Genomic DNA, 24,235 nt, shown 5'->3' with positions numbered 1-24,235 from the left:
CGGCCACGCCCACCTATTCTCGAGCGTACGGCAGGCGCTCAGCCCCGCCTTCCGGTCCTGCCTCTTCCGCTGGCTGGACGTCCGGTGTGCGTGCACGCTCGCGGGTCCGCCTGTGTGCCGCGGGCCAGCCAGTAAGCGCCGAGGAGATTGGGCTAGCGGCAGAGGCCGAGGCCGAGTCGGAGCCCCGGTAGGTAGCGGCGCGGGCGAAGGGAAGCGGCCAGCCCGGGAGGGGGCGGGCCGGGTGGCAGGCGCGAGCTCCTGCTTTGTTTCCTCCGGTAACGCCGCGCGGGGCTGGGGGCCGGGTCTGCGCGCGGGACCACCGCCGGAGCGCGGGATTCTGCGGCGTAGTTTGGCGCATTGTACGCGCCTTTTTTTTTTCCTTCTTTTTTTAAAGCATGTATTTGTAACTGACCCTGGGGCAAACAAGCACGTTTAATCATCATCTTGAAAACGAACCTGCGAAACCAAGTGTTATTTCCCCCTGTACAGCCGTGGAAACGGAGGAATGAAAGCGTTTACAGCTGGCAAGGGATGGACAAAGCCTCTGCGCTTTAGAGCTGTGTGGTCGGACTCTTGTTTTTATTTTTGAATCCAACCTCTGTCCCTTCCAATCGTGTGATCTTTCTCACCTTTGCCACCCTCGGTTGTTAATCTGAAAAATGGGAATGCAGCCTATCTCAAGATGGATGGTAGAGGGCATTTTGCATCTACCGTCTGATTTTCAGACCTTGATTTTCATGGCTTCCTTCCTCCGAAGCTAGACTATTGATTGTCTGAAGTCTTTTAATTTACTTAATTAAAGTCCTTTTATTTACAGGAGGATCCTGGCCAGCGTGGCTACATACAGTAATTCCTTTGGCCCCAGATAAAAATATAAATACATAACGTTAAAAAAATTGAGGGCCATGGCCGGGCGGTGGTGGCGCACGCCTTTAATCCCAGCACTTGGGAGGCAGAGGCAGGCGGATCGCTGTGAGTTCGAGGCCAGCCTGGTCTACAAAGTGAGTCCAGGATAGCCAAGGCTACACAGAGAAACCCTGTCTCGAAAAACCAATAAATAAATAAATAAATAAATAAATAAATAAATAAATAAAGGGCTCACGTCTGTAATTCCAGCACGGGGGAGGCAGAGGTAGGCCGGATCCAATGCTACACAGAGAAACCCTGCCTCGACAAACAAAACTTATCCGAGTGCCTGGTTTTTTGTTTTGTTTTGTTTTGTTAACCTCTTGCTTCCCAAAGGAAACGTGGACCTGGCATCTCCAGTGTTATCTTTGCTTATGGTGTTTTCACAACTATTGTGATTACCCAGAATTACAGGGAAATTATAACCTGGTTACATTTTGCTGTTGTGTTTCAATTTTAACGGTGATACATTGAGGTTTTGAATGTTTTACATTTGGGTTTTCTCTCTCTCTCTCTCTCTCTCTCTCTCTCTCTCTCTGTGTGTGTGTGTGTGTGTGTGTGTATGTTTTAACTCACAGCTTGTTAAACTGGGTGCCGACCCCATATGGAGGCACTTAGGAAGCAGAGGTAGGTGGATTTCTGAGCTACAGGCTAGCCAGGACTGCAGAGGAGGCCTGGCCCTGTCTCAAGAAGGGAGAAAGACCAAGGGTCATGGTCCAAACCTGTAGCCCCAGCACTTGAGAGGTTGAGGTTGAAGGAACAGGAACATTTTGGGATATGTAGTGAGTTGGAGGTTAACTTGGCTACCTGAGACCCTGTCTCAAAACCAAATAACAAAGCTGGGCGGTGGTGGTGCATGCCTTTAATCCTAGCACTGGGGAGGCAGAGGCAGGTGGATCGCTGTAAGTTCGAGGCCAGCCTGGTCTACAGAGTGATTCCAGGACAGCCAAGGCTACACAGAGAAACCGTGCCTCAAAAAACAAAAACCCAAATAACAAGAAACTTGCTTTGTTTGTTTTTGCAGTATTAGGGTTTGAACCTAGGGCCTAATGTTTGTTGGCCAAGTATACTCTGTTGCTGAGATATATCCCAGAACAAGAATCAATCAGCCAATCTCAATCAATCAATCTCTCTCTCCCTTACCCCCCACCCCTGTGTTTTGCCTGCATGAGTGTTTGTGCTGTATAAAGTGTGCTTGGTGCCCTCAGAGGTCATTGGATCCCTTGGTTGTGTGAGCCACTATGTGGATACTGAAATTTGAACCCAGGTCCTCTGAGAAACCAGTGCTCTTAACTACTGGGCCCATTGAGCAACTTTCAATTGAAAATATATTTTGAGGGGCTGGAGAGATGGCTCAGAGGTTAAGAGCACTGTCTGTTCTTCCAAAGGTCCTGAGTTCAATTCTCAGCAACCACATGGTAGCTCACAACCATCTATAATGAGATCTGATGCCCTCTTCTGGCCTGCTGGCTCATATGCAGGCAGACTATTGTATAAATAATGAATAAATCTTTTTAAAAATATTTTGAACGAAAAAAAAAAATAGGAGGTGGGGAGGGCATTTGTTACTGTTAGACCAGGCTTAGTGCCATACACCTTTAATACCAGACCTTAGGAGGCAGAGGCAGGTGGGTCTCTGTGTTCGAGGCCAGCGTGGTCTACAGAGCATGTTCCAGGACAGCCAGGGCTACACAGAGCAACCCTGTCTGTGCAGCAGAATATGCCCTGTTACCTGCTGCTGTTGTTTATGGACTGGTTGAGAAAGGCTCTCATACAGCTCAGCTTCCCCAGCACAGGGATTAGACACGAGGCTCTGGGCCCAGCTACCTGTTCATGGGGGAAAGTGTGGGGATGGAATCTGAAAAATGCTTTGATCAAACAAACTGTTTCCAAAAGAATGCCTGAAATCCATAATGACCACGTTCAGCAGCTCATTCCCAGGCTTGGCGCAGCCAAAGCCAGTGGTTCATTCAGGTAAACCTCGGCGGTCTCACAAAGGAAACATTCACGTACATCACTGCCTTTCCTAAGGAGAAGGTCACTCAAGGGGGGAAACTTATCTTCAAAGTCGTCTGTTTCCCACAAATGAAGGGTTAAAGTGAAGAACAGCCGGTGGCCTTGGTGTCTGCACAGACTGTGCAGAGCAGCTGGTGGGGAGATGCTGCATTTATAGCAAGTTCAGCCTGCTGGCAGGGAGCAAATTGACAACTCACTTCCTGTTCCCATGGGCACTTGTAGCTAAAAAGTATCTCCTGACTCTACCACAGGCATTAACTTCGTACAAGCCATGACTTTAATGATCCTTCATTTGCAAACCTTTGCAAAGACTCAGACTATGCTTACAAAAGCTGGTTACTAGGGACAGCTTCAGGTGGCCCTTGGTGAAGTTTAAGCAGAAAGAGGAAGTTGTGGCTTTCTGAGCAGGGATCTAGTTTTGTTATTATGACTTGGGCCTTCCAAGACTTAACTTGTAGGATATTATTATCAAAGAACTCAGTGGTTTAAGCATGTCTCCTCTGGGAAGAAATTGTAACATCTAATGTTACAAGGTAAAATAGAAAGTTTCATTTCAAAAGTTAACACATGGAGGGAACAGAGTAGATGATGCTTATTTAGAAATCTTGATAGCTACAGATGATTTTAAATTGAAAATAACCTTTGCAAAGATTTAGTTGTTTTGTTTTTGTTTTTCAAGACAGGATTTCTCTGTGTAGCCTTGGCTATCCTGGACTCACTTTATAGACCAGGCTGGCCTTGAACTCACAGTGACCCGAGTGCTGGGATTAAAGGCGTGTGCCACCATGCCCGGGTCCAAAGATTTAATTGTAATCTTTGTAATTGAGCCGCTGGGCATGGTGGCGCAGGCCTGTAATCCTAGCACTCGGGATGCAGAGGCAGGCAGATCACTGTGAGTTCAAGGCCAACCTGGTCTACAAAGTAAGTCCAGGACAGCCAAGGCTACAACAGTGAAACCCTGTCTGGGGGCGGGGAGGCAGAAAGAGTTATAATTGAAGGCTGGAGAGATGGCTCAGACGTTAAGAGCACTGACTGCTCGTCCAAAGGTCCTGCCTGAGTTCAGTTCCCAGCAACCACATGGTGGGTTACCGCCATCTATACTGTGATCTGATGTTCTCTTCTGGCCTAAAGGTATACATGCAGGCAGAGTACTGTATACATAATAATAAATAAATCTTAAAAAAAGAAGTTATCATTGATTATCTGAAGTTCTTCAGAACATTCCTTGCTTTCTTCCTCCTCCTCTTCTTCCTGTTTGTTTGTTTGTTTGTTTGTTTTTTCAAGACACGATCTCTGTGTAGCCTTGGTTATCCTGGACTCACTTTGTAGACCAGGCTGGCCTCGAACTCACAGCGATCCACCTGCCTCTGCCTCCCGAGTGCTGGAATTAAAGGCGTGCGCCACCAAGCCCGGCTTCTTTTTGTGTTTTTTGAGACACGGTTTTCAGTGCCTTGGCTGTCCTGGAACTCCCTCTGTAGACCAGCCTGGCCTAAAACTCACAGGGATCCACCTACCTCTGCCTCCCAAGTGCTGGAATTGAGGGCGTGGGTCTCCACATCCAGCCTTGTTTTCAAATTTTAATTTTTTTAAAAGACTTAATTTATTTTTATGCAGTATTCTTCCTGCGTGTATGCCTACATGACAGAAGAGGGCACCAGATCTCATTATAGATGGTATGAGCCCCATGTCGTTGCTAGGAATTGAACTCAGGACTTTTGGAAGAAGAGACGGTATTTTTTTTTCCTTTTGGTTTTTTGAGACAAGGTTTCTTGCCAGGGACCGGCTCAGTCAGAGATAGGTCCTTGGGAACGGAGGTTCTTGAAGCGTTGGTGAACAGAGATAAGGCTTGTTGACAAACAGACAAAACTTAAGATTGAGTCTGCATCTGAGTGTATTTTACAGCTAAGCAGTCTAAGTTTTTAAACATACATTTCCAAAGTAGGGGCTTTTAGTTACATTTTCCCACAGAGCAGATTCATGGAAGCCAGTGAGCAGTCAGGCACACACAGTACAGGTACAGAATGTTGTCATATTTTGAATTACAACTTTGAGACAGTACAGGGTACAGAACACACAGCAATGACGTCATGACTTCTAAGTTACTACCTTGGTATCAGTATGCCTGTGCTCCCTTTGTCCAGGGTCAGTGTTCTCTCCCTAACGAAACTGGTGCCCAGCACCTGTGTGCCAAGACAGTTTTTTCCTTTTCTTTAGTTCCCTCTTCTGATGTCTGAGGGCCACTCCCTGGAGTCTTTTGAAATACTCCATTTCTTTGTAGACCATAGTATAACTTATTAACTAGTGATTAATTTCTAGTCGTGTTTCTTTTAATAAGTGGAAGTGAAGCAGAACCGCTCCAGCCCTGGACGGTCCCTGGCTGCAGTCCCGAGTCAGGGTCGTCGCCCAGCGACCGTGGTTACGCCTGAGGAGTCCCGACATGGGAGAGGTAGCGTTAGGGCAGATTCCAGCACGGTGAGAGAAAAGAGCTGCGATTCCATTTCTCCTGGCAAAAACATCAGCCCCAGTCCACTCCCCTTTTTGGGGGTCATAGCCTCAGGCATTTGTAATATTTGTCACACAGACTCCACTAGAGGGGTGACAGTTTCTCTGTGTAGCCTTGGCTGTCCTGGACTCACTTTGTAGACCAGGCTGGGATAGGCTTTCTCTGTGTAGCCTTGGCTGTCCTGGACTTGCTTTGTAGACCAGGTTAGCCTGGAACTCACAGCGATCTATCTGCCTCTGCCTCCTGAGTGCTGGGATTAAAGGCGTGCGCCACCACTATCCAGCTTGAATTAATTTTGTAAGCGTAGTTATTTTATGGGTATGAATGCTTTTTCTGCATGTACATTTATGCTCTAAATGTCTGCCTGGTGTCGGAAGAAGACAATATAATGACAGATCCCCTGGAACACATTACAGTTTTTTGTTTTTTTTGTTTGTTTGTTTTTGTTTTTTAAGTTTTTCAAGGCAGGGTTTCACCATGTAGCTCTGACTGTCCTGGAACTCACTCTGTAGACGAGGCTGGCCTCGAACTCAGATCCCCCTGCTTCTGCCTCCCAAGTGCTGGGATTAAAGGCATGCACCACCACCACCCAGTGACATTACAGATTTTTAAACTCAATTTCTGAAATGGCCTAAAGAAAGGAAAAGAAAACTGGCCAGGTGTGGCGGGACAGGCCTTTAATCCCAGCACTCAGGAGGCACAGGTGTGTGGAGCTCTGTGCGTTCAAGGCCAGCCTGGTATACGTATTAAGTTCCAGGACAGCCAGGGCTACCTAGTGAGACCCTGTTTGTTTGGTTTGGCTTTTTTGTTTGTTTTTTTAAAAGATTTATTTCTTTACTAAGTGTACAGTGCCTGCAGGTGGCGCACACCTTTAATCCCAGCACTCGGAGCAGAGGTAGGCAAATCTCTGAGTTCAAGTTCAGCCTGGTCTACAAAGTGAGTTAGGACAGCCAGGGCTGTTAAACAGAGAAATCCTGTCAAAACAACAACAACAGCTATATATATATACACACACACACACACACACACACAGTGCCTGTATATACACCTGCACACCAGATCTCATTATAGATGGTTGTGAATCACCATATGGTTGCTGGGAACTGAGCTCAGGACCTTTGGAAAAACAGGCCGTGTTTTTAACCTCTGAGCCATCTCTCTAGCCCCGAGACCCTTGTCTTGAAAAAATAAAAAAATTAATTAAATACAGCTGTTAAGCGTACTCCTGCCATTTTGTACTATCTGTTGAGGGGAAGCAGTTGGTAATTCCAGCATTGATAGTTGGTTTCTTTGGTTTTGTTTTTTCCTTTGAGCAGGTTTCATTCCATAACCCTTGGCTAATTTCATACTTGTTCCTACCTCCCTCCTGTGTTCTGGGGTTTTAGCTGTGTGCTAGCACACCTGGCTTAGCATTGTTGATGCGAAAACCAAGAGACCGGTCAACTTGGAAAATCGATGATGCTTGTGTCTTATGTAAGCAAGGTCACTCATGTCCTTAGCATACAAATTTGTTCATGTCATTAATAAATGGCCAGCATTTTAAATAAAAAGTTAGGGGGTGGGTGATGAGATCACTGCTGCTCTCCAGAGGACCCCAGTTTGAGTCCCAACACCCACACTGGACAATTCAACAACTGTAACTCCAGCCTCAGGGGACCTGCACATACATGGCGTATTATACTTATAGACAGACAGACAGACAGACAGACAGACAGACAGACAGACATACGAAATAAGGAGTAAGATTAGGGCCGGATTGGTGCCTCGGGGTAAAGCCTACTGACCGGAGTCCAGTCTCTGGGGTTCGCATGGTGGAGGAGGAAACACTCCCTGCAGTGGGCTTCTGACCTCCACTTCCCACCGTGTGAGCACAGAATAAAGTATAAAAATTCCTCAGGCAGCAATGGGTTATGCTAGTGGGGAAAACTGGTTTTGAGAGGCAAGAATGCTAGGATAGGTCTGGGGAGATGGGCGAAAGGTCAGAGATAAGATTGATAAATAGACACTGGGATGGCCCAGTTCAGTGGCTTTGTCCTGATAGGGCCTAGATTCCTACCAGATTCCCTTTTAAAACAACAAAAACGAGCTGGAGAGCCAGCTCTGCAGTTGCAATCAGTTGATATTTTTGCAGAGGGCAGTTTCGGTTCCCAGCACGCACATTTAATAGCTCCACTCTGGGAGATCTGAGGTCCTCCTCTGGCCTCTGAGAGCACCAGCCACACGTAGGTTCTACCCATGTACAGGCAGGCAAAACACTCATCCACATAAAAACAAAACATGTATTTTAAAGTAGTCCTTGGTGTACATGTAATTTTACCATTTGCTGAAGATGAAAGTAAATTTGTATTCTAATAAGATAGGTGTGGTTGCTTACTTTTAGACAAAAAGTTAAATTGCATCAGGGTGATGGCCCAACTGATAAGGGTGTTTGTTGCCAAGTGTGACAACCAGAGTTTGATCTCTTCATTTGCTTTCTTCCTAAAAAGTAGATAATTTTTAAACTTAAAAAAGAAAAAGATTTACTTATTATTTATACAGTGGTCAACATGTACACCTGCAGGCCAGAAGAGGGCATCAGGTTATATTGTAGATGGTAGTGAGCCACCATGTGGGTGCTGGGAATTGAACTCAGGACCTCTGGAAGAACAGCCAGTGCTCTTAACCTCTGAGCAGCTCTCTAAACTTTTAAAATTAAAATTTAAGGACCTGTAACTCCAGTTTCAGAGAATCTGATGCATTTGACCTCTGCACACCAAGCCACGCAATGTGGCTGGCAAATACACACAAAATATATTAATCTAATAAAAAAATAAAAATAAATGAAATTTTGGCTAAATACTTAAAGTACTGCAGGATGTAGAGCATTCTCAATGTTTTTCAGAGTTTATCATTTATCTATGTAGCTTTGGACTTCCTACAACTTACTGAGCAGTCCAGACTGGCCTCAAATTCAGAGACTTCTTGCCTCTGGGCCTCAGGGGCTGGGATTAAAGATGTGTACCATTATGCCTACCTAAAACTTGTTTTGTTTGTTTTTCGAGACAGGGTTTCTCTATGTAGCCCCGGCTGTCCTGGATTTGCTTTGTAGAGCAGGCTGGCCTCGAACTCACAGTGATCCACCTGTCTCTTGCCTCCCTAGTGCTGGGATTAAAGGCGTGTACCACCACCACCCGGCTCTAAAATTGTTTTTTTAAGATTGCTTATGTGTAGGAATATTTTTGCCTGTATGTCTGTATATGTACTGCCTGTTTGCAGTGCCCAGGGAGGCCAGAACAGGGCATTCATTCCCTGGGACTGGAATTAGAAATGGCTGTATGTGCTGGGAATAAACCCAGGATCTCTGTTTCAGCAGCAAGCCTCTCCACCACTGCGTCATCACCACCACTTTTACGTTTTTAAACAGGTCTCATTATGTAGCCTAGGCTGGCATGAAGCTCAACTGTACAGATCAGGCTCTCTCAGACTCGCAAACATCTGCCTGCCTCTGCTTCCATCATGCCTGGCTAGAATGTTGCTTTTTACAAGTATGAGTACAAGGTGGCTGAAGTGTGTTAGGACTATTTCCAAAATTGTATCCTAATCCCTGTCAGGAGTCACTTAATGATCCTTTTTCTATGAAACTCAAAGCAACATTTTTTAAAGTTTTGTTTTGTTGGTTCCCTACCCCACCCCACCCCCACACACAGGGTTTCTTTGTGTCCTAGAACTTGCTCTATAGACTAGGCTGACCTAGGACACATAGAGATCAGCCTGCTCTACCACCTGAGTGCTGGACTAAAGGTAGGGGCCTCCACCTCTGCCACTGCCACCGCCACCACTGTCTCCCTCCCTCCCCCCCCCACCCCCAGCTGGTTGTTTTGTTGTTCTTAATTACATGTTGTGTGGGTGTCCTGTGTGCCTGCATACCATGGGACGCATGTGCAGGTCAGAGGGCAGCTTGCAGAGGCAGAGGTAGTTTTCTGCCTCCACCTTGCGGGTCCTGGATGGGTCATCAGGCTTGGCAGCAAGTACCTTTGCACACCAAGCTACTTTCACTGGTCCAGCCTTGACCTCATCCCCTGTGCCCCCCCCCCCCATCTACTAGTTCTGAGATTGAAAGTGTGAGCTACCACACCTGGTCTATGCAGTGCCGGGATCACATCCGGCCCTCCGAGCAGGCTAGGCAAGCACTGTGGGCTGAGCTAGATCAGCAGCCTTCGTAACTTCTGTAAGACCTTAATGCTGCACGCGCAGTAAGAGCCTTCCAGCCGTGTAGCATGCACTAGCCCACGTGTGTGTGTGTGTGTGTGTGTGTGTGTGTGTGTGTGTGTGTGTGTGTGTTGGATATTCGGGAGCAGGGTGCAGTGACGTTTTGTGCTGCAGGGTGGATGACTGCCAGAAGAAACGCCTTGGATTCATTTTTATTCTTGTTGGCCATTGCACGTTCATACTTTAGCTGCTGCCAAATTTTTGTCGTCAGCCCCCCCCCCCCCCCCGCCCCCATTCACTTACCCAGCTGCATCTGGGTTGTTACCCACAGCTTCGGTGCCTGAGTCCTAGTTGTGAGGCTGTGACACAGTTTACAGTGAACACTTGGGTGTATAGTGTTGCCTGGGGCTAGCTTAGTAAGTGCAGTGAAGAGAAGTGAAGCAGACTGTGAACCAAACAGGGCCCTTTTTCTTTGTTTGTTTTTTCAAGATGGTTTCTCTGTGTAGCCCTGGCTGCCTGGGAACTCACTTTGTAGACCAGGCTGGCCTCAAACTCACAGTGATCCACCTGCCGGAGTGCTGGGATTAAAGGCGTGCACCACCATGCCCGGCTTAAGATTTATTAATTTATTATGCATAGTGCTCTGCCTGCATGTACACCTACACACCAGAAGAGGGCATCAGATCACATTATAGATTGCTGTGAGCAACCATGGTTGCTGGGAATTGAACTCAGGACCCCTGGAAGAGCAGCCAGTGCTCTTAACCTCTGAGCCATCTCTCCAGCCCTGCTCTCCCTCTCCTTTCCTCAACCTTTTTAGCCCACCTACCCCCTTCCTTCCTGAGAGGGACTTTTGCTGTGTTGCCCAAGAAAGATAGGAGGCTTCAGTGACGGACATCACACTCTGAATTGGGAAGACGAGGTGACCATGACCTCTGTCCTCATTTAATTCTGACCAGACTCCTGTGAGAAGTCATTACTAATCCTATTTTTTACTCAATTAAAGGGAAGTTCTGAGTGCTGAAGGCCGAATAGCAAGGGGTGGAGGGAGCTCCTAAGGTCTGCGTTAATGTCTGCCTAGCCGTCCAGTCCAGCACACGGATAGAGGCTTCTTAGAGTGCTGGTTTGTGCTGAGACCATCTCCTCCCTCCACTCGGTGTTGCTCATGGCGGAAGGGAAGGGAAGGGAAGGGAACTGATTCCTGACCCCGTCTTCCCACTCCCTCCAGGTAACGGGCAGCCCAGAGAAGGTGGTGACTTAACCGCCCCAGCAGAAAGGAGAACCTGCTCTCCGGTTTCAACAGGAAACCCTCACCAATAAAGACCGATTAGGAGTGAGGAAAGTGTGTAAAAATAGCCCTTAATGGTTAACCGGCAAACAATATTTTTTTTGCAGTCATTGGTTCCACAAGAAAATAATTGGGTCCCAAGGCAGGAATGACTCGTTTTCATGAATGATTATATTGATCATTGGAGGGAAATGGATGCTTCCCGTTTGGAGAGCAATTGAGAGAGAGAGAAAAAAAAGTGACCAGCTGGCCAGACATGCCCAGTATGACAACCTGAGAAGTGAGCTCACAACTAATGAGCAGCCAGGTCCTGGCTGGGTGCAGGCAGGCTTGGGGGCCATGGAAGAATGCCTCCCGCTGTATCCCCAGCTTTTCCCTGGGAAGAGCACGGTTACCCCACTAAGTGCTTTGGGGTCGGTGTGTCTCACACCCCCAGTGCTTTGCCCACAGCAATCACCATATCAAATGACATAGAAAGCAGAGCGAGAAACTAATCCTAGCCGCAGGTTTGTTACTTAAAGGAGAACGTGATCCCAAATGTTCCCTTCTTCCCTGTCATTCCACGGTTCCCAGAGCCCCCCTCTAACTGGGCGTGGTTGTACAGACCTGCAGTCCCAGGCAAACAGGGTTGCTACAAGTTAGATGCTAGCCTGGGCCACATTGGAGTACCACATCTCACGAACAGACAAAACATGCCCTTAGTTCCAAAGTACATTAGAAGAAACTGAGTCAAAGAAAGGCTAAGTAATTTAATGTTGCCCACACATTGAATGAGACATTGGCCATGATGCAAGATGCTGGAGATGGGACAAGTTACACATGGTTTATGGCTTCGTGGAATGTGTTTTATCTATAAGACACTAAGAAATAGTCATGCACAGGGGCTGGTAGGTGGCTGAAGAGGAGCTTGTCAGGGTCTCAGAAGGGACCCAAGTTTGTGTCCCTGGGCCCCCGGTTGCCTGTAACTCCAGCTCCCACAGGGTCCACTGCCTCAGGCCTCTGCAGGCGCCTGTACTCACATGCTTATAATTAAACAAGTCTTTAAAGTTTTGTCATCTAGAGCTGGAGACATGGCTCAAAAGTTAAGAGCACCATCTGCTTTTCCACAAGTCCTGAGTTCAATTCCCAGCAACCACCTGGTGGCTCACAGCCACCTATAATGAAATCTGGTGTCTTCTTGTGGTGGGCAGGCACACATGTGGGCAGGATACTGTATAAATAATAAATATGTTTTTAAAAATTGTCATCTACAAAAAGTCACACAAGTTCAAAGCAGGAGGGGTATGTGGGAGGGGGAGTGAGTAGATTGGCGGGCAAGGTTAGGGCCTGGTGTTGGGCAGGGCTCATTGGGAGCAGCTTAGAGACCTGGTGACTTGCCTGTGGCTAACGTGTGGCCTTGGCTCAGACCTCTCCTGTCTCTGATTTAAGACAGCAAGTCCCCCTCCCCCCTTGTTCCTGGCACCATTCCTGTTCCCACCGTCACATGCTGCGTGCTCCAGTCTGTGAGCTGCTTGTTTGTCTGGTAGGATCAGTTAACGGGGTATAGGATGGAGTCGGACAGCACGCATCCAACAGGATGGGTGGAGGCCTTGAGAAGCAGCAGCGTGTCCAGGGATAGGCTAAGGAGTCCAGAGACCTCTGTGTGTAGCCAGAAGCGGAGGCAGAGAAGGCTTTAAGCAGCAGAGTCATGATGCAAGCTGCAAAAGTTAAGTGGGGACGCTTGGGTCTAGTGTCAAGGCTGCAGAGTGGTGTCAAGGCCTGTGCACATAGGCCAGCGTGAGCCTTGCTAGAGGTGCGAGAGGCCGTCCACTCATTTTTCCGAAGAGAAACCAGAGGAAGTTCCAAGAGCATTCTGCCCAACTGTCCTTGCTTTGTCTTCCCTGGGCTCCTGGGGCCCTAGTGGAGCGGTGGAAAGGCATACTGGAGTATCTCGTGAGAGCTCGCTGTTTGCAGAGTACAGTAGAGTGGAGGCTTCTCTTGGGTCTTTGGGCTCACTGCAGATTTGAAGTGTAGACTCCTGTCTCTTAAGTCTTTGCTTGTCCTTTTCCTTGTCCCTGCGCCTCTCCCCTGACATGTAGCGTGACGGGGAAGAGGCTTTAGATGTGGCTCCTCTGGGATCAGAGTCCTGCGTTCCTGCCAGGCCTGCCTTGGCTGGTGAAGCCCGTGCTTGAATTCCTGGCACTAGCTTCCATTTCCCTCCTGGACCTTTAGGTTTCCTCCAGCCAAGCCAGCGCTGAGAACAGGCCAGCAAGGTGACTCATCAGGTGAAGGTCCCTACTGCTGAGCATGACAGTCTTGAGATCCTCCCCAGGCCCCACATGGTAGGAGAGACCAGCCTTCACTCTGACCTCTGCACAAACACACAGACAGTACGTGTAACGTTGGTTTGTTGAGACAGGGTTTCACTAAGTAGCTCTGGCTGTCCTAGAACTCACCATGCAGGCCAGGCTGGCCTCAAACTCAAAGAGATAGTCCTACCTCAGTCTCTTGAGTGCTGGGATTGAAGGTACGAGCCACCATTCCTGAACAATACATGTAATTTTTCAAGAGACCAAGGCCTCCATTGGTCATGGCATTTTTTGATTTACCAGCTGAACGTTTTCAACTGCTTTCAGGAGAGGAAGAAATTGTCGGTGACACAGTCTCCTCTGGCTCTAACCCTGTGCTGGGCCCTTTGTGGACAGGTGTAGAGACTAAAGCCCAGGAAAGACAAGGCCTCTGGGGCTCCACCGCTCGTCACTGGCAGAGCGCTTGGCACTCTGACTCAGGCTTCGTGTCTTCCTGAGGGCACACAGGTTCAGAGGCAGGGCCCATGCCTCTCTGTGCCCGTAGCCTTCCCCTCAGCCGGTGCTTCAAGCCTCCATGGTTTCTGTTCAGAGCCGGCGTCCAGCCTGGGTTCTACGGTTTTTTGAAGGTTTTGTAGAGGACCGACTGAGATTTGGCCTGGCTTAGGAATGGCTGTGAGGTAGATTCTGGAAAATAATGGCTTGATTGGCAACATAGGTTGTTAGGGTGGCCATTTGTTCACATGTGCTTGGGAGAGCTGGTGGGCTTTGTGGGCAAGGACAGGGGCCACCTTTCCTGCTAGGGCCTAATCTGTGCCTTGCCTAGGGTGCAAAGGGCCTTTTGGGCCAGGCCGGGCCCTCACTCCCCACCTGTACTTGGCTCCTCCCAGCTGTTTTCATTTGTTCCCCTCTGTCTCCGCAGGGCAAGACCTGTGGCTTTTATGAGTTGCATTGCTGCAAAGCACAGAGGAGCTCAGTCAACAGCTGGTGAGGGAGTGAGTCACCCAGGGCTTGCTGGACAGGAACAGCTGGTTCTTATCCATCCCCTTCAAGCCAGCAGCCAAGAGCCTCCCCATGCTTGTGTTCCCTGTCCCCTCAGTCTCTCTGCTAAAGGCAAACTGGCTGGTTGTTTCCACAGATGGAAGTCCAAGGCCCTGAAGAGGGTAGCCGAGGGAGGCTGCGTTTTACATCTGTGTCTTGGTCACTATAAGTAAGCACCCTCCTCCCTTTCTGCGGAACAAACCAACAAACCAACGGGATCAGGAAATCAGCCCCTGGGGATGGTGCAGGTGTTGAGAATCCCAGCACTGGGGGATCAGGAGTTCAGAGCCAGCCTGGGCAGCTCCCTTCCTCTGCTCCTCACTATCTTCTGCTGTGAAAGCAGAGTGAGATCTCTTCGGGGCTTCTCTATCCCCAGAGATTGGATTGCGTCCATTCTCAGGAGGGGTGGGCGGCTCCCTGCGGATGAGTTGAGGTCAGCTTGGCTGCTGATCTTCCAGGTCCCTTTAGATGAGTCTGACAGTCAGGTGACTGGTGGTTGTGGCAGCTGGCCCTTAGTTCGTGTCCCCACCTCTCCACTCCAGACCACTGTTGAGGAAGTGAGGAAAAGACCTTCCTTGCTTTACAGCAGGACTTTTTTTTTTTTTTAAACCCAAAGCAGAATGGGACTCTGGGTACATGGGTATTAGTGGTAATCACCAAGAAATTTATTTTAAGTTGGGAGGCACACACCTTTAATCCCAGCACTCAGGAGCCAAAGGCAGGCAAATCCCTGGGTGACTCATTGCCAGCCTGGTCTACAGTGCAAGTTCCAGGACAGCCAGGGTCACACAGAGACAACCTGTCTCAAAAAGAAAAAAAAAAAAATCAATAAACAAAATTATTTCTTTATTTTGAGGGTCAGCACAGCTGCTAAGCAAGAGCGCTTAAAACACTTCTTCGGTATACACAGATGTGTACACCAATGGGTGCATTATTTTTCCATAAATCACTAACTTTTGGGTTTTGGTGGGTGAGTGTTTTGTCTGCATACATGCATGTGTACCACGTATGTGCCTGGTGCCTGCAGGAGCCAGAAGAGGGAGTCGGGGCCCTGGAGTTACAGGTGGTGCTGAGCCACCGTGTGGGTGCTAGGAATTGAACCTGGGTCCTTTGCAAGAGCAGCCAGTACTCAAGACCACTGCACCATCTCTCCAGCCCTTTATTTTATTTTATTTTTTCTCCTTTTTTGAGGTAGAGTCTTGCTGTGTACACCAGGCTGGCCTTAGACTTACGCAATCATCTTACACCTGCCTCCCAAGAGCTGCGAGGAGTACACACACAACCAGAATTAAATTCAGTCAGGGTTGAATATTTGGTATTACAGGATGCGGATCATCTGTGTTTTTCAAAGTTGACTGATACTTGAGTTTCCTGCGTACCAATCCTGGGAACAGTTTCACGTGAAATTCTTTATATAAAATGCTCCAGGTGGGGCTGGAGGGATGGCTCAGTGGTTAAGAGCACTGGCTGCTCTTCCAGAGGTCCTAGTTCTAAGTCCAAATTCATTTAATAATTTTTTCAACAATGAAACTCAAGTTAGCAACTCAAACAGCAATTTAAAATCAAGCATTCTGAGCCGGCACACGCCTTTAATCCTAGCACTCAGGAGGCAGAGGCAGGTGGATCACTGTGAGTTCGAGGCCAGCCTGGTCTACAGAGTGATTCCAGGACAGCCAAGGTTACACAGAGACCCTGTCTCAACACCCCCCCCCCAAAAAAAATACTGGTAATATTCTCCTACAGTTCACTAATTTGATACTTAAATGCCAAGGAATAACAGTGGAAAATGTTCTTTCTTTTCTGTAATTAAAGTACTGTGTTTCTGTATGAGCAGATAATTTTGTGCATATAGGAAAGCAGGTGCAGTTCACCACACAGTGGTCTCCTATAGCTGTTTCCAGCGGGTTGCTGGCATTGAGTAGCATCATAGCACATGTAGTGAAGTCATGACATGGGCAGCAGCTGCCAGAAACATTGGAACCATATTGTGAGTTTTGTTGTGATTGTCTTAAATTACTTTAAAAACAAACAAAAAACAGAACTGTGAGTGCACATGTGGAGGTCAGTAGCCCCAGTTCCAGAAGATCTGACAACGTCACACACAGGCAGACATGCAGACAACATACCAGCGCACATAAAAATTAGTAAATCAAAAAATTTAAAAGAAGAGTAGCACAATGTGGCGCATGCCTTAAATCCCAGCCCTCGGGAGGCAGAGGCAGGCAGATCTCTGTGAGTTCAAGGCCAGCCTGGTCCACAAAGCCAGGACAGCCATGGCTACCCAGAGAAACCTTGTCTTGAAAAAGCAAAATAAAACAGAACAACAAAAAAGAGAATGGCACAAAGTAAAAGTCACCCCCGGGAGTCTTCCTCTTAACAAAAGAGGAGTTATGGGCAAGGTTCAGTTGTACAAGAGACACTCAGACTGCTCAGCTGAAGCTCTGTGACAAAGACTGTGGCCTGAGCATCTCGACCTCTGCCCTGTGGGTGCTGGGAAGTGAACCCGAGTCCTTCGGAAGAGCAGCCAGTGCTCTTAATGGCTGAGCCATCTCTCCAGCCCCCTTTTTTTGCTTTTTGAAACAGTGTTTCACTGTGTAGTCCTGCTTGTCCTAGACTCACTTTGTAGACCAGACTGGCCTCGAACTCAGCGATCCACCAGCCTGTGCCTCCCGAGTGCTGGGATTAAAGGCGTGCGCCACCACGCCCAGCCCCATGGTTTCTTAATATTCTAGGCCACGCCCAGTGGCTGTTTCCCCTGTTGTCTGATGTGTCTTCAGGAGAGGCAAACTCATTTCCATGTGAGCCCAGGCAAAATGTAGTTAGGGCAGTAACTCTGAGGTTAAACAAAAGTGCTTCTGACGGATTTCAAGTCCTACTAAGAAGGGCCTACACGCACACACACCCCAAAATAAAAATGTAATAAAAAAAGATTTAAAGAAGCAGAGAGTGGTGGCACAGACCTTTATTTAATGCTTTAATGCCAAGTACTTGGAAACCCAGAGCAGAAGGGTGGCAAGTTTAAGGCCTGCAGGGACACACTGGGGAGCCCCTGGGGATGGAGCTGTTGGAACAGCTAGCCTAGCATGCACAAGGCCCTGACGTCCAGCCCACACCAACACACACACCCTGGAAATTAATTCTCAGAAGCAGCCCCATGCTCAGGGCTAGGCCCTACCCAACCTCGTGCCTCCCTCCCCTCAGCCCCTGTGGCCCTGGGCTGACCAGGCCTGCGTGTGTCTTACTGACAGGTTTCCCCAGCCTAGTGGAGCTGATTGGCGAGTGTGCCAGCTGCCCAGTGCTTCCCACCTCCTACCCTGCCTGACTTCTCTCTGTCCTGGGAAGATGTTCCTTGTGGGCCTGACAGGAGGCATTGCCTCAGGCAAGAGCTCCGTCATCCAGGTGTTCCAACAGTTGGGCTGTGCTGTGATCGATGTAGACGTCATTGCCCGGCATGGTGAGTTGGAAGGGGACCATTGTCCACAGCGGCTTCCCCTGTGCATCCTGCCGTCCACCAGCGTCCTCTGGTCTTCTTGCAGAGTTCGTTGCCTGTCTCCGTGCCACCTTGCCCATGGGCTCTTCTGTTTATTCTTCATTTGCCCTAAGAGTCCCATCTTCCTAAACTCCACCCCTGGCCTGAGGGAGTCTGTGTTCTCTGCTCCTCCCCTCAGTTTGAAGGAGACAGCCTTGGGCTCCCCCATAGTTTGCCCCTCATCACTTGGGGTCTTCTGGGTTGCTGGAGTCTCTGGAATGACCCACACTCCACTGTCTTCTTACCACAGTGGTCCAGCCAGGGTACCCTGCCCACCGGCGCATTGTAGAGGCCTTTGGCACTGAAGTCTTGCTGGAGAATGGCGACATCGACCGCAAGGTCCTTGGAGACCTGATCTTTAACCAGCCCGACCGCCGGCAGCTCCTCAACTCTATCACCCACCCTGAGATCCGCAAGGAAATGATGAAAGAGACCTTCAAGTACTTCCTTCGAGGTGAGACAGCTCCCCACGCAGCTGGGCCAGGTAGAGGAATCACCTGTCTAGGTGCTGAGTTCACACCGCTTCCTTCCCTCTGCAGGAGAGATGGAGGGTGGAGAAGCTCCTCCGGGAGACGTCCACGGGCCTCTGGCACACATGGCCTCTAGTCTGCTTCTCTGAGTAAGCGGCCTAGGGGCCATCCCCTGTCAGTCGTAGTGTGGAGACTACTTCCTGGAGAGTATGGGGACCCATTTTGGTTTCTTCAAGTTTTCCCATTGGAGCCATGGCCAGGCCCCTTTTTCTTCATGCCTTAGGTTCTTGTGTCTAGAGTAGGGACCGTCCTCTGGTCAGTACTTCCCTCTGAAAGACCATGGTGATAAGCATCTATGTTGTTGACCCAATCCTGCCCCTCAGTCCCTAAAGCACTGGAAAGGCCAGAGCTGCCTCCTAGCACCTGCTGCTCTGTAAATGCCCTCCTGCTGTTTGTCCCCGAGACACTTTGCCAAAGTCATCTTTTTTCCTCTCTCAAGAAGAGTCTGGACTCTGCCTTTGTCCTCCAGTGTCTGCCAGTCCATCACCGTGCCTGCTCCCCCGCCCACCCTTGCCTGGCAAAGTCTTCTGCCTTTCAGCCCTGCCCTTTACGTTTGCTCCCAGGCCAGCTCTGAGGCCATGTGCGGGGCTGCAAGGCACCAGTGGCTTCCCCCGTCTGAAATTAAGCACTGGATAATGTCACTAGTTCCAAAGCTTGCGGGTTATGTCATCTACCCAGGCCCCCCCCCCCCCCCCGCCTCCCCAACCACCACTACTTAAATAAAAGCCAGAAAGCTCTTTTCAGTTCGATAAGGTGAAAAATGGGGGCGACAGCTTGGCTTCCACAGCCCCAGCCTCTCCCTGATGAGTTTAACAAATACAACTGTCAAAGTTGGTATAATCAAACGTCAGATAAGATCACCAGCTGTTGGGGAGGTCTCTGCGTAGGCAGGCGGATGTCTTAATAGAGTCAGCACGGTTTGCGGGGCTTATCAAGCAGGAGGGATGTGACAGCTGAATAGCCCTTTACCGGTGAACCAAAGAGCTGGCTTCCAGCTCCCAGGAGGGCCCGGGAGAAAGGACAGTGAGAGGGGAGGGAGCGAGGGGAGCGGAGTAGGAACCGGAGATAAGAGGCCCAGGAGGATCTGGTCTTTTCTGTGCCTCAGCTGGAGAGGGTGAGGTGGGAGGTACGGGAGCTCAGTGCCAGCGTCCCCCTCCCAGGAACAATAGCACTGACACCCATCATTTAGGGAGCGCTTAGCTCAGTGGTTATATGCACTCAGCTCTGTAGTCTTGCCCATCGCCCTGGGAGGCAGGTGCTCCATCCACTCATTACACAGATTAGGGTTGTTAAGGACCCGTGGTCACGTGAGGTGCTGTGAGCCAAGGTGTGTCAGCGGCCCTCACCCTCAACCAAGGCTTCTCTCAAGGCTTCCTGAACAGTCAGCCCAGCAGCTGGTGTGCAGTTCTGTGGTTCAAAGTGTCTGGAATGAGGCACCGCCTGCCCGGGGCCGGGCTCTCTGGGGCCAGGCTCTCTGAGAGGCACCAGTCCCTGGAACAGCTGGAGTGTGCAGAGCTCGCGGGTGCGCCCACCCAGGCTGTGTGAGGGCATTACCTCTTTCCAGCCTCACTGTGGGAGTGCCCTTGCTGCCTTTTCTCCATTAAGGGGATCCTGTAGTTAGCATGAACTCGCTGCTCTGGGATAGTATAAGTCTCTCACAGACCTAGCCATGGGACTCTTTAAAAGGGGGCCATGTCTGGTCCTGGCTTCCAGGAGCCAGGGTTTCTCTGTGTAGCCTTGGCTGTCCTGGACTCGCTTTGTAGACCAGCCTGGCCTCAAACTCACAGTGATCTGCCTCCCCCTGCCTCCCAAGTGCTGGGATTAAAGGCTGTGCCACCATAGCCAGCTTCCTTTGGGGCTTTTGAGCCACTGTGAAATTAAATAGGGCAGAAAGACCCCAGCATCTCCCAAAAACTACCCAGAGTCCTACAACCCTGGCTGTGTCTTGCCTCTGGTTGAAGATCAAGGCTGACCCTGACCACCTGGTCCCCTTCCAAGCACTGCTGCAGGCCTCCGCCTGGGCTGAGCAGAACTCCTGAGCTCCTTGGGTTCTGCTGGTCCTCACCTGGCCTGCACCCTCTCATTCCAAGTATTCATGTCTTCTCCGCTTTTCCAAGCCAGTGCAAATGCCAGCCCTTCTCCAAGGTCTTCCCTGATCAGCCAGCCAGAAGTTATTTTCTGCAGCACTCTGCTCTGAATGGCATTGGAACTGGCTGGCACTCAGGGTATGTCTGTCCTTGGAAAGCCTCCCATCTGCTGGGCACTCTCCGTTGCCGGGGCTGGTCGCAAGCGTTCTTCCTGGTGGTCTTGCAGACTTGAGCTTGGGAGCTTTCTGTCCTCTCCCCAGGGTATCGCTATGTCATTCTGGACATCCCCCTTCTGTTCGAGACCAAGAAGCTGCTCAAGTACATGAAGCACACCGTGGTGGTGTACTGGTAAGTGTGAGGCCTGGCCTGGCTGGTGGGGGCTGGAAAGGACCCTTGAGTAAGGTATACCCGGAAAATGGCCCTTTACACCTTTCCCATGGGGTGGCCAAGGCACAAAGTGGGTTGGGGTAGTGGTACCCACGCTTACAGAAATCAACTTTTGTTCCTGATCTTGATGCACCTGTGGCAGGTAGGAGACAAGAGGAGCCCCTGGCTTCTCTAGTGTTTGGGCAGGGCGCCCCCTGCTGGCTGTTCGCGGCACTCCGGTTGGGCTGCCTGGTTTTGCCTCTGGCCACCCTGTCACTCACCCTTCTTCCTCCTAGAGCACTTCACAACTTCCCAAACAGCTCCTTTCATTCAACATGAAATTCTCATGGCAGAGGGACACTTCTGAGTTCTAGAGGGAAATGGAAGTGGAGGCAGTTGCAGAATTTGTTCAAGATCGTCCATTGGTAGCACCCGTGGATGACTGCTGTGTGGAGGCAGCTGTCAGAAGCCACCTGAGGAAGGAGCTTTATTCTCAGAGTCCCCCAGGACAGGAAGCAAGTCAGAATCCAGGTTTGGCAAACAGGAGAATCAAGCTGCCAGAGAAATGAGTCACAGTCCCTGCGGATGAGAGGGTAGATGAGGCTGCAGGGTGTCTTCTGCCTCCCAGAGATTCCCAGCTGTCACCCACAAGTATAGCAGACACATAGGTGGGCCTTGATTCTGCAGGTATTTTGAGCACAAGGTGGTTCTCGAGGGACTGATGTGTGGGAGGCTCTCAGCACACTGGAATGCTTAGTGCCCTGAGCACCGCCCTGCTCTTACCCCAGCTCCCTCATGAGCTGTCACTTCAGACTCAGCCTGCATCCCCTGAGCATGGGACAGGGGTATCAACATCCTGTCTGTCCCTCCCCAGCAAGCCTTCAGGCTCTCCCTTGTTTGGTTTGGTTTTTTATTTTTTATTTTTATTTTTTTGTGGCGATGAAGATGGATCCAGGGCCTTGAGCGTGTTGGGCGAGTGCTCCAGTAGCTAAGCTGGATCTCCAGCCTCTCTGCGTTCCCTGCGTTCTGTATTCTGTTTGTGGAAGACGCCAGCTGAGGCCGGGAGAGCCCTATGAAGCCCTCAGATTTCCTGTGCTTAATAACAAAATTGAGGGCTTAGAGAGATGGCTCAGCATTTAAGAGCACTCGCTGTTCAGAGGACCCGGGTTCAGTGCCCAGCATCTCGATGGTGGCTCACAACATTCTTTTGGCTTCTGTGGGCACAAGTACACTTGATGCCCTTACATACGTGCAGGCGAAAACTCAGAAAATAAATGAATCTCTTAAAAAATTGTATCTAGGTATCCAAGAGGCCAGAAGAGGGCATCAGATCACATTATAGATGGTTATGAGTCATCATGTGGGGGCTGGGAATTGAACTCAGGACATTTGGAAGACCTGCCAGTGCTCTTATGGGCCCTCATGGAGCACTTCCTACAGAGTAATCATACCTAAATGTGAGCCTTAATATTTTTAAGAAAACTTGATTTGTGAAATAATTTAAAAAAAAAACCACAGCCATAAACAAAATGAAGCACTGACTGTCACAGCCCTGCGTTCCAGGAGGCGCTGTGTTCTGCGCCACACTCTGAGAGGGTGTGCTCCCAAGCTTCTGCCAGCCAGCTGCATTCGCCTGTAGATTCCCAGCCACAGGCGTGCCTCGCATTAGGCTCAATGTGTTCTCTGCCCACTGTACCCTCTATAGTGGGCTTGATTTTTTTTTCTTCCTTTTTTTTTTTTTTTTTTTTTTTTTTTTTTGAAACGGTTCCTCTGGGTAGCTTTGGCTGTTCTGGGCTCACTTTGTAGACTAGACTGGCCTCGAACTCACAGAGATCTGCTTGCCTCTGTCTTCGGAGGGCTAGGATTCAAGGTATGTGCCACCTTCCCCGGCAAGGTTGATTTTCATAGAGGAAGCTCCACGTATGTCTGGCTTTTTCTGTTTCTCTGGCTGCAGAGAAAAGACCTGGAATGGTTAAAAAAAAAAAAAAAAGCATCCCATTTTATAGTAGGGAAAACTCAGGCCAATGGACAAGCAGAAAGACCTAGGTGGTGAAAAACAACTGCTGCAGCCTTTTGCTTTGCTTAGGAGTCTGAAGTGGTTGGTAGGGCTAGGGGTCTTGTTGTACAGGACCTGTCACAGCCAGGTAGCATGGCTCCTGTGTGGCTGCAGGCAGGGGAGGGAACGTCCTAAGGAAGACGCTGTCCTGGCCTGTGTTCCAGGCTGAGCCTCATCAGCTGCCCACTCCTGAGTCTTGCTATGGGGAGGGAGGCTGGGGTCCACCGTACACTTTTGCCCTGTCCTTAGTGACCGCGATACCCAGCTGGCGAGGCTGATGAAGAGGAACAGTCTGAACCGTGAGGACGCAGAGGCAAGGATCAACGCCCAGCTGCCGCTGAAGGACAAGGCCCGCATGGCTAACCACGTTCTAGACAACTCAGGCGAGTGGAGCCTCACCAGACGCCAGGTCATCCTCCTGCATGCCAAGCTGGACCGCTCCATGGAGTACCTGCCGCTGAGGCTCGGGTTCCTAACGGGCCTCGCGGGCATTGCCAGCCTCCTCTACCTGCTCACCCGTTACCTTCTCCCTTCCCCGTAGCTGGGCACACCAAGGCAGCAAGTCTTAGGCCCCCTCTTCCTTGGAGGCCTAAGTCAGGTTCCATGGCCTCCACACTACACTCACTCTGTCACTGAGACTGGCCCCTGTGCTGGGCCGGCCCTGGAGTGTGTCCAGTCTGGGACTCAGAGAGCAAAAAGAAGCCCCCTGTCAGTAGGTACCCCTTCCCGCCCTCCCTAGAGCCCCACCCTCCCCTAGTGTCACCTGCAGAACAGTATCCATGACTGCAGCAAAACAGCGGTTAGCAGTCTCCACGGCTCTCCCCGTCGTTAAGGCTATGTGGCCAACAGTTTCCTGGGCCTGAACCTTCTTGGAGCATCTGCCCCAACATGGCCACAACCTCCATAGTGGACCACAGCAACCCTTCTAGGCTGAAGGCCTTTGTCCCCTGGCTGGAAGCCTCTTGCCGGGTTGCAGTGTCAATCCTCCAGGGGATGCTGTGGCTAGGCCAAGGCAGGGCTCTTTAGAGAGGTCATCTGCTAGTGAGGCTTTACTCACAACTTGGCCACTACCTCCCACCACGTGGCCTCCGAGCCCTGTACTCTTGGCATTCCCCGGGCCCCATGCTATCTTACATCTGTGCCTTCCCCCAGATGCCCCACCCCCACCCCCACGGCATCTTTGTCCCGGTCAGGCACCAGCAGCCCCAGGTGCTCCAAGATCACCCTCCCATGTGTTATCTTGACCTGTAATAGAATAATCAACACGAGACTGGCTTCTCCTAGACTGTGCGCCTCTAGATGGCAGGGCTGGCTCGCCTCTGCGTCCACCGGTGCTCAATAAAGTGAATTGGTCTGAAATGTCCACTGGATTCCACTTGGCCTCTGCTCACGCTAAGGAGGCTTACACAGAGGACTCCAGCCAGTCCTGTGCAGCCCTGG

General features: G+C 50.0%; 1 protein-coding gene across 2 annotated transcripts; it reads left to right on the top strand.

Annotated features, from left to right (window-relative positions):
* Positions 1-37: 37 nt before the first annotated feature.
* DCAKD (dephospho-CoA kinase domain containing) lies at positions 38-24,158 on the top strand. 2 transcript variants are annotated; one of them, XM_084748138.1, is made up of 6 exons: positions 57-187; positions 14,109-14,173; positions 17,476-17,681; positions 18,007-18,210; positions 20,634-20,721; positions 23,045-24,158. In XM_084748138.1, the coding sequence occupies exons 3-6, from the start codon at positions 17,570-17,572 to the stop codon at positions 23,334-23,336; spliced, it is 696 nt and encodes a 231-aa protein (XP_084604264.1). In that variant the 5' UTR covers positions 57-187; positions 14,109-14,173; positions 17,476-17,569; the 3' UTR covers positions 23,337-24,158. The 2 variants fall into 2 exon arrangements, with proteins under 2 accessions (XP_084604263.1, XP_084604264.1); XM_084748137.1 differs by lacking the exon at positions 14,109-14,173 and having other exon boundaries at positions 38-187.
* Positions 24,159-24,235: the final 77 nt, after the last annotated feature.

The sequence above is a fragment of the Acomys minous genome (genome assembly GCF_964271855.1).
Source record: "Acomys minous genome assembly, chromosome: 12".
Lineage (NCBI taxonomy): Eukaryota > Metazoa > Chordata > Mammalia > Rodentia > Muridae > Acomys > Acomys minous.
Note: the sequence above shows the minus strand (reverse complement) of the source record. Positions and strands in the feature narration are given on the sequence as shown.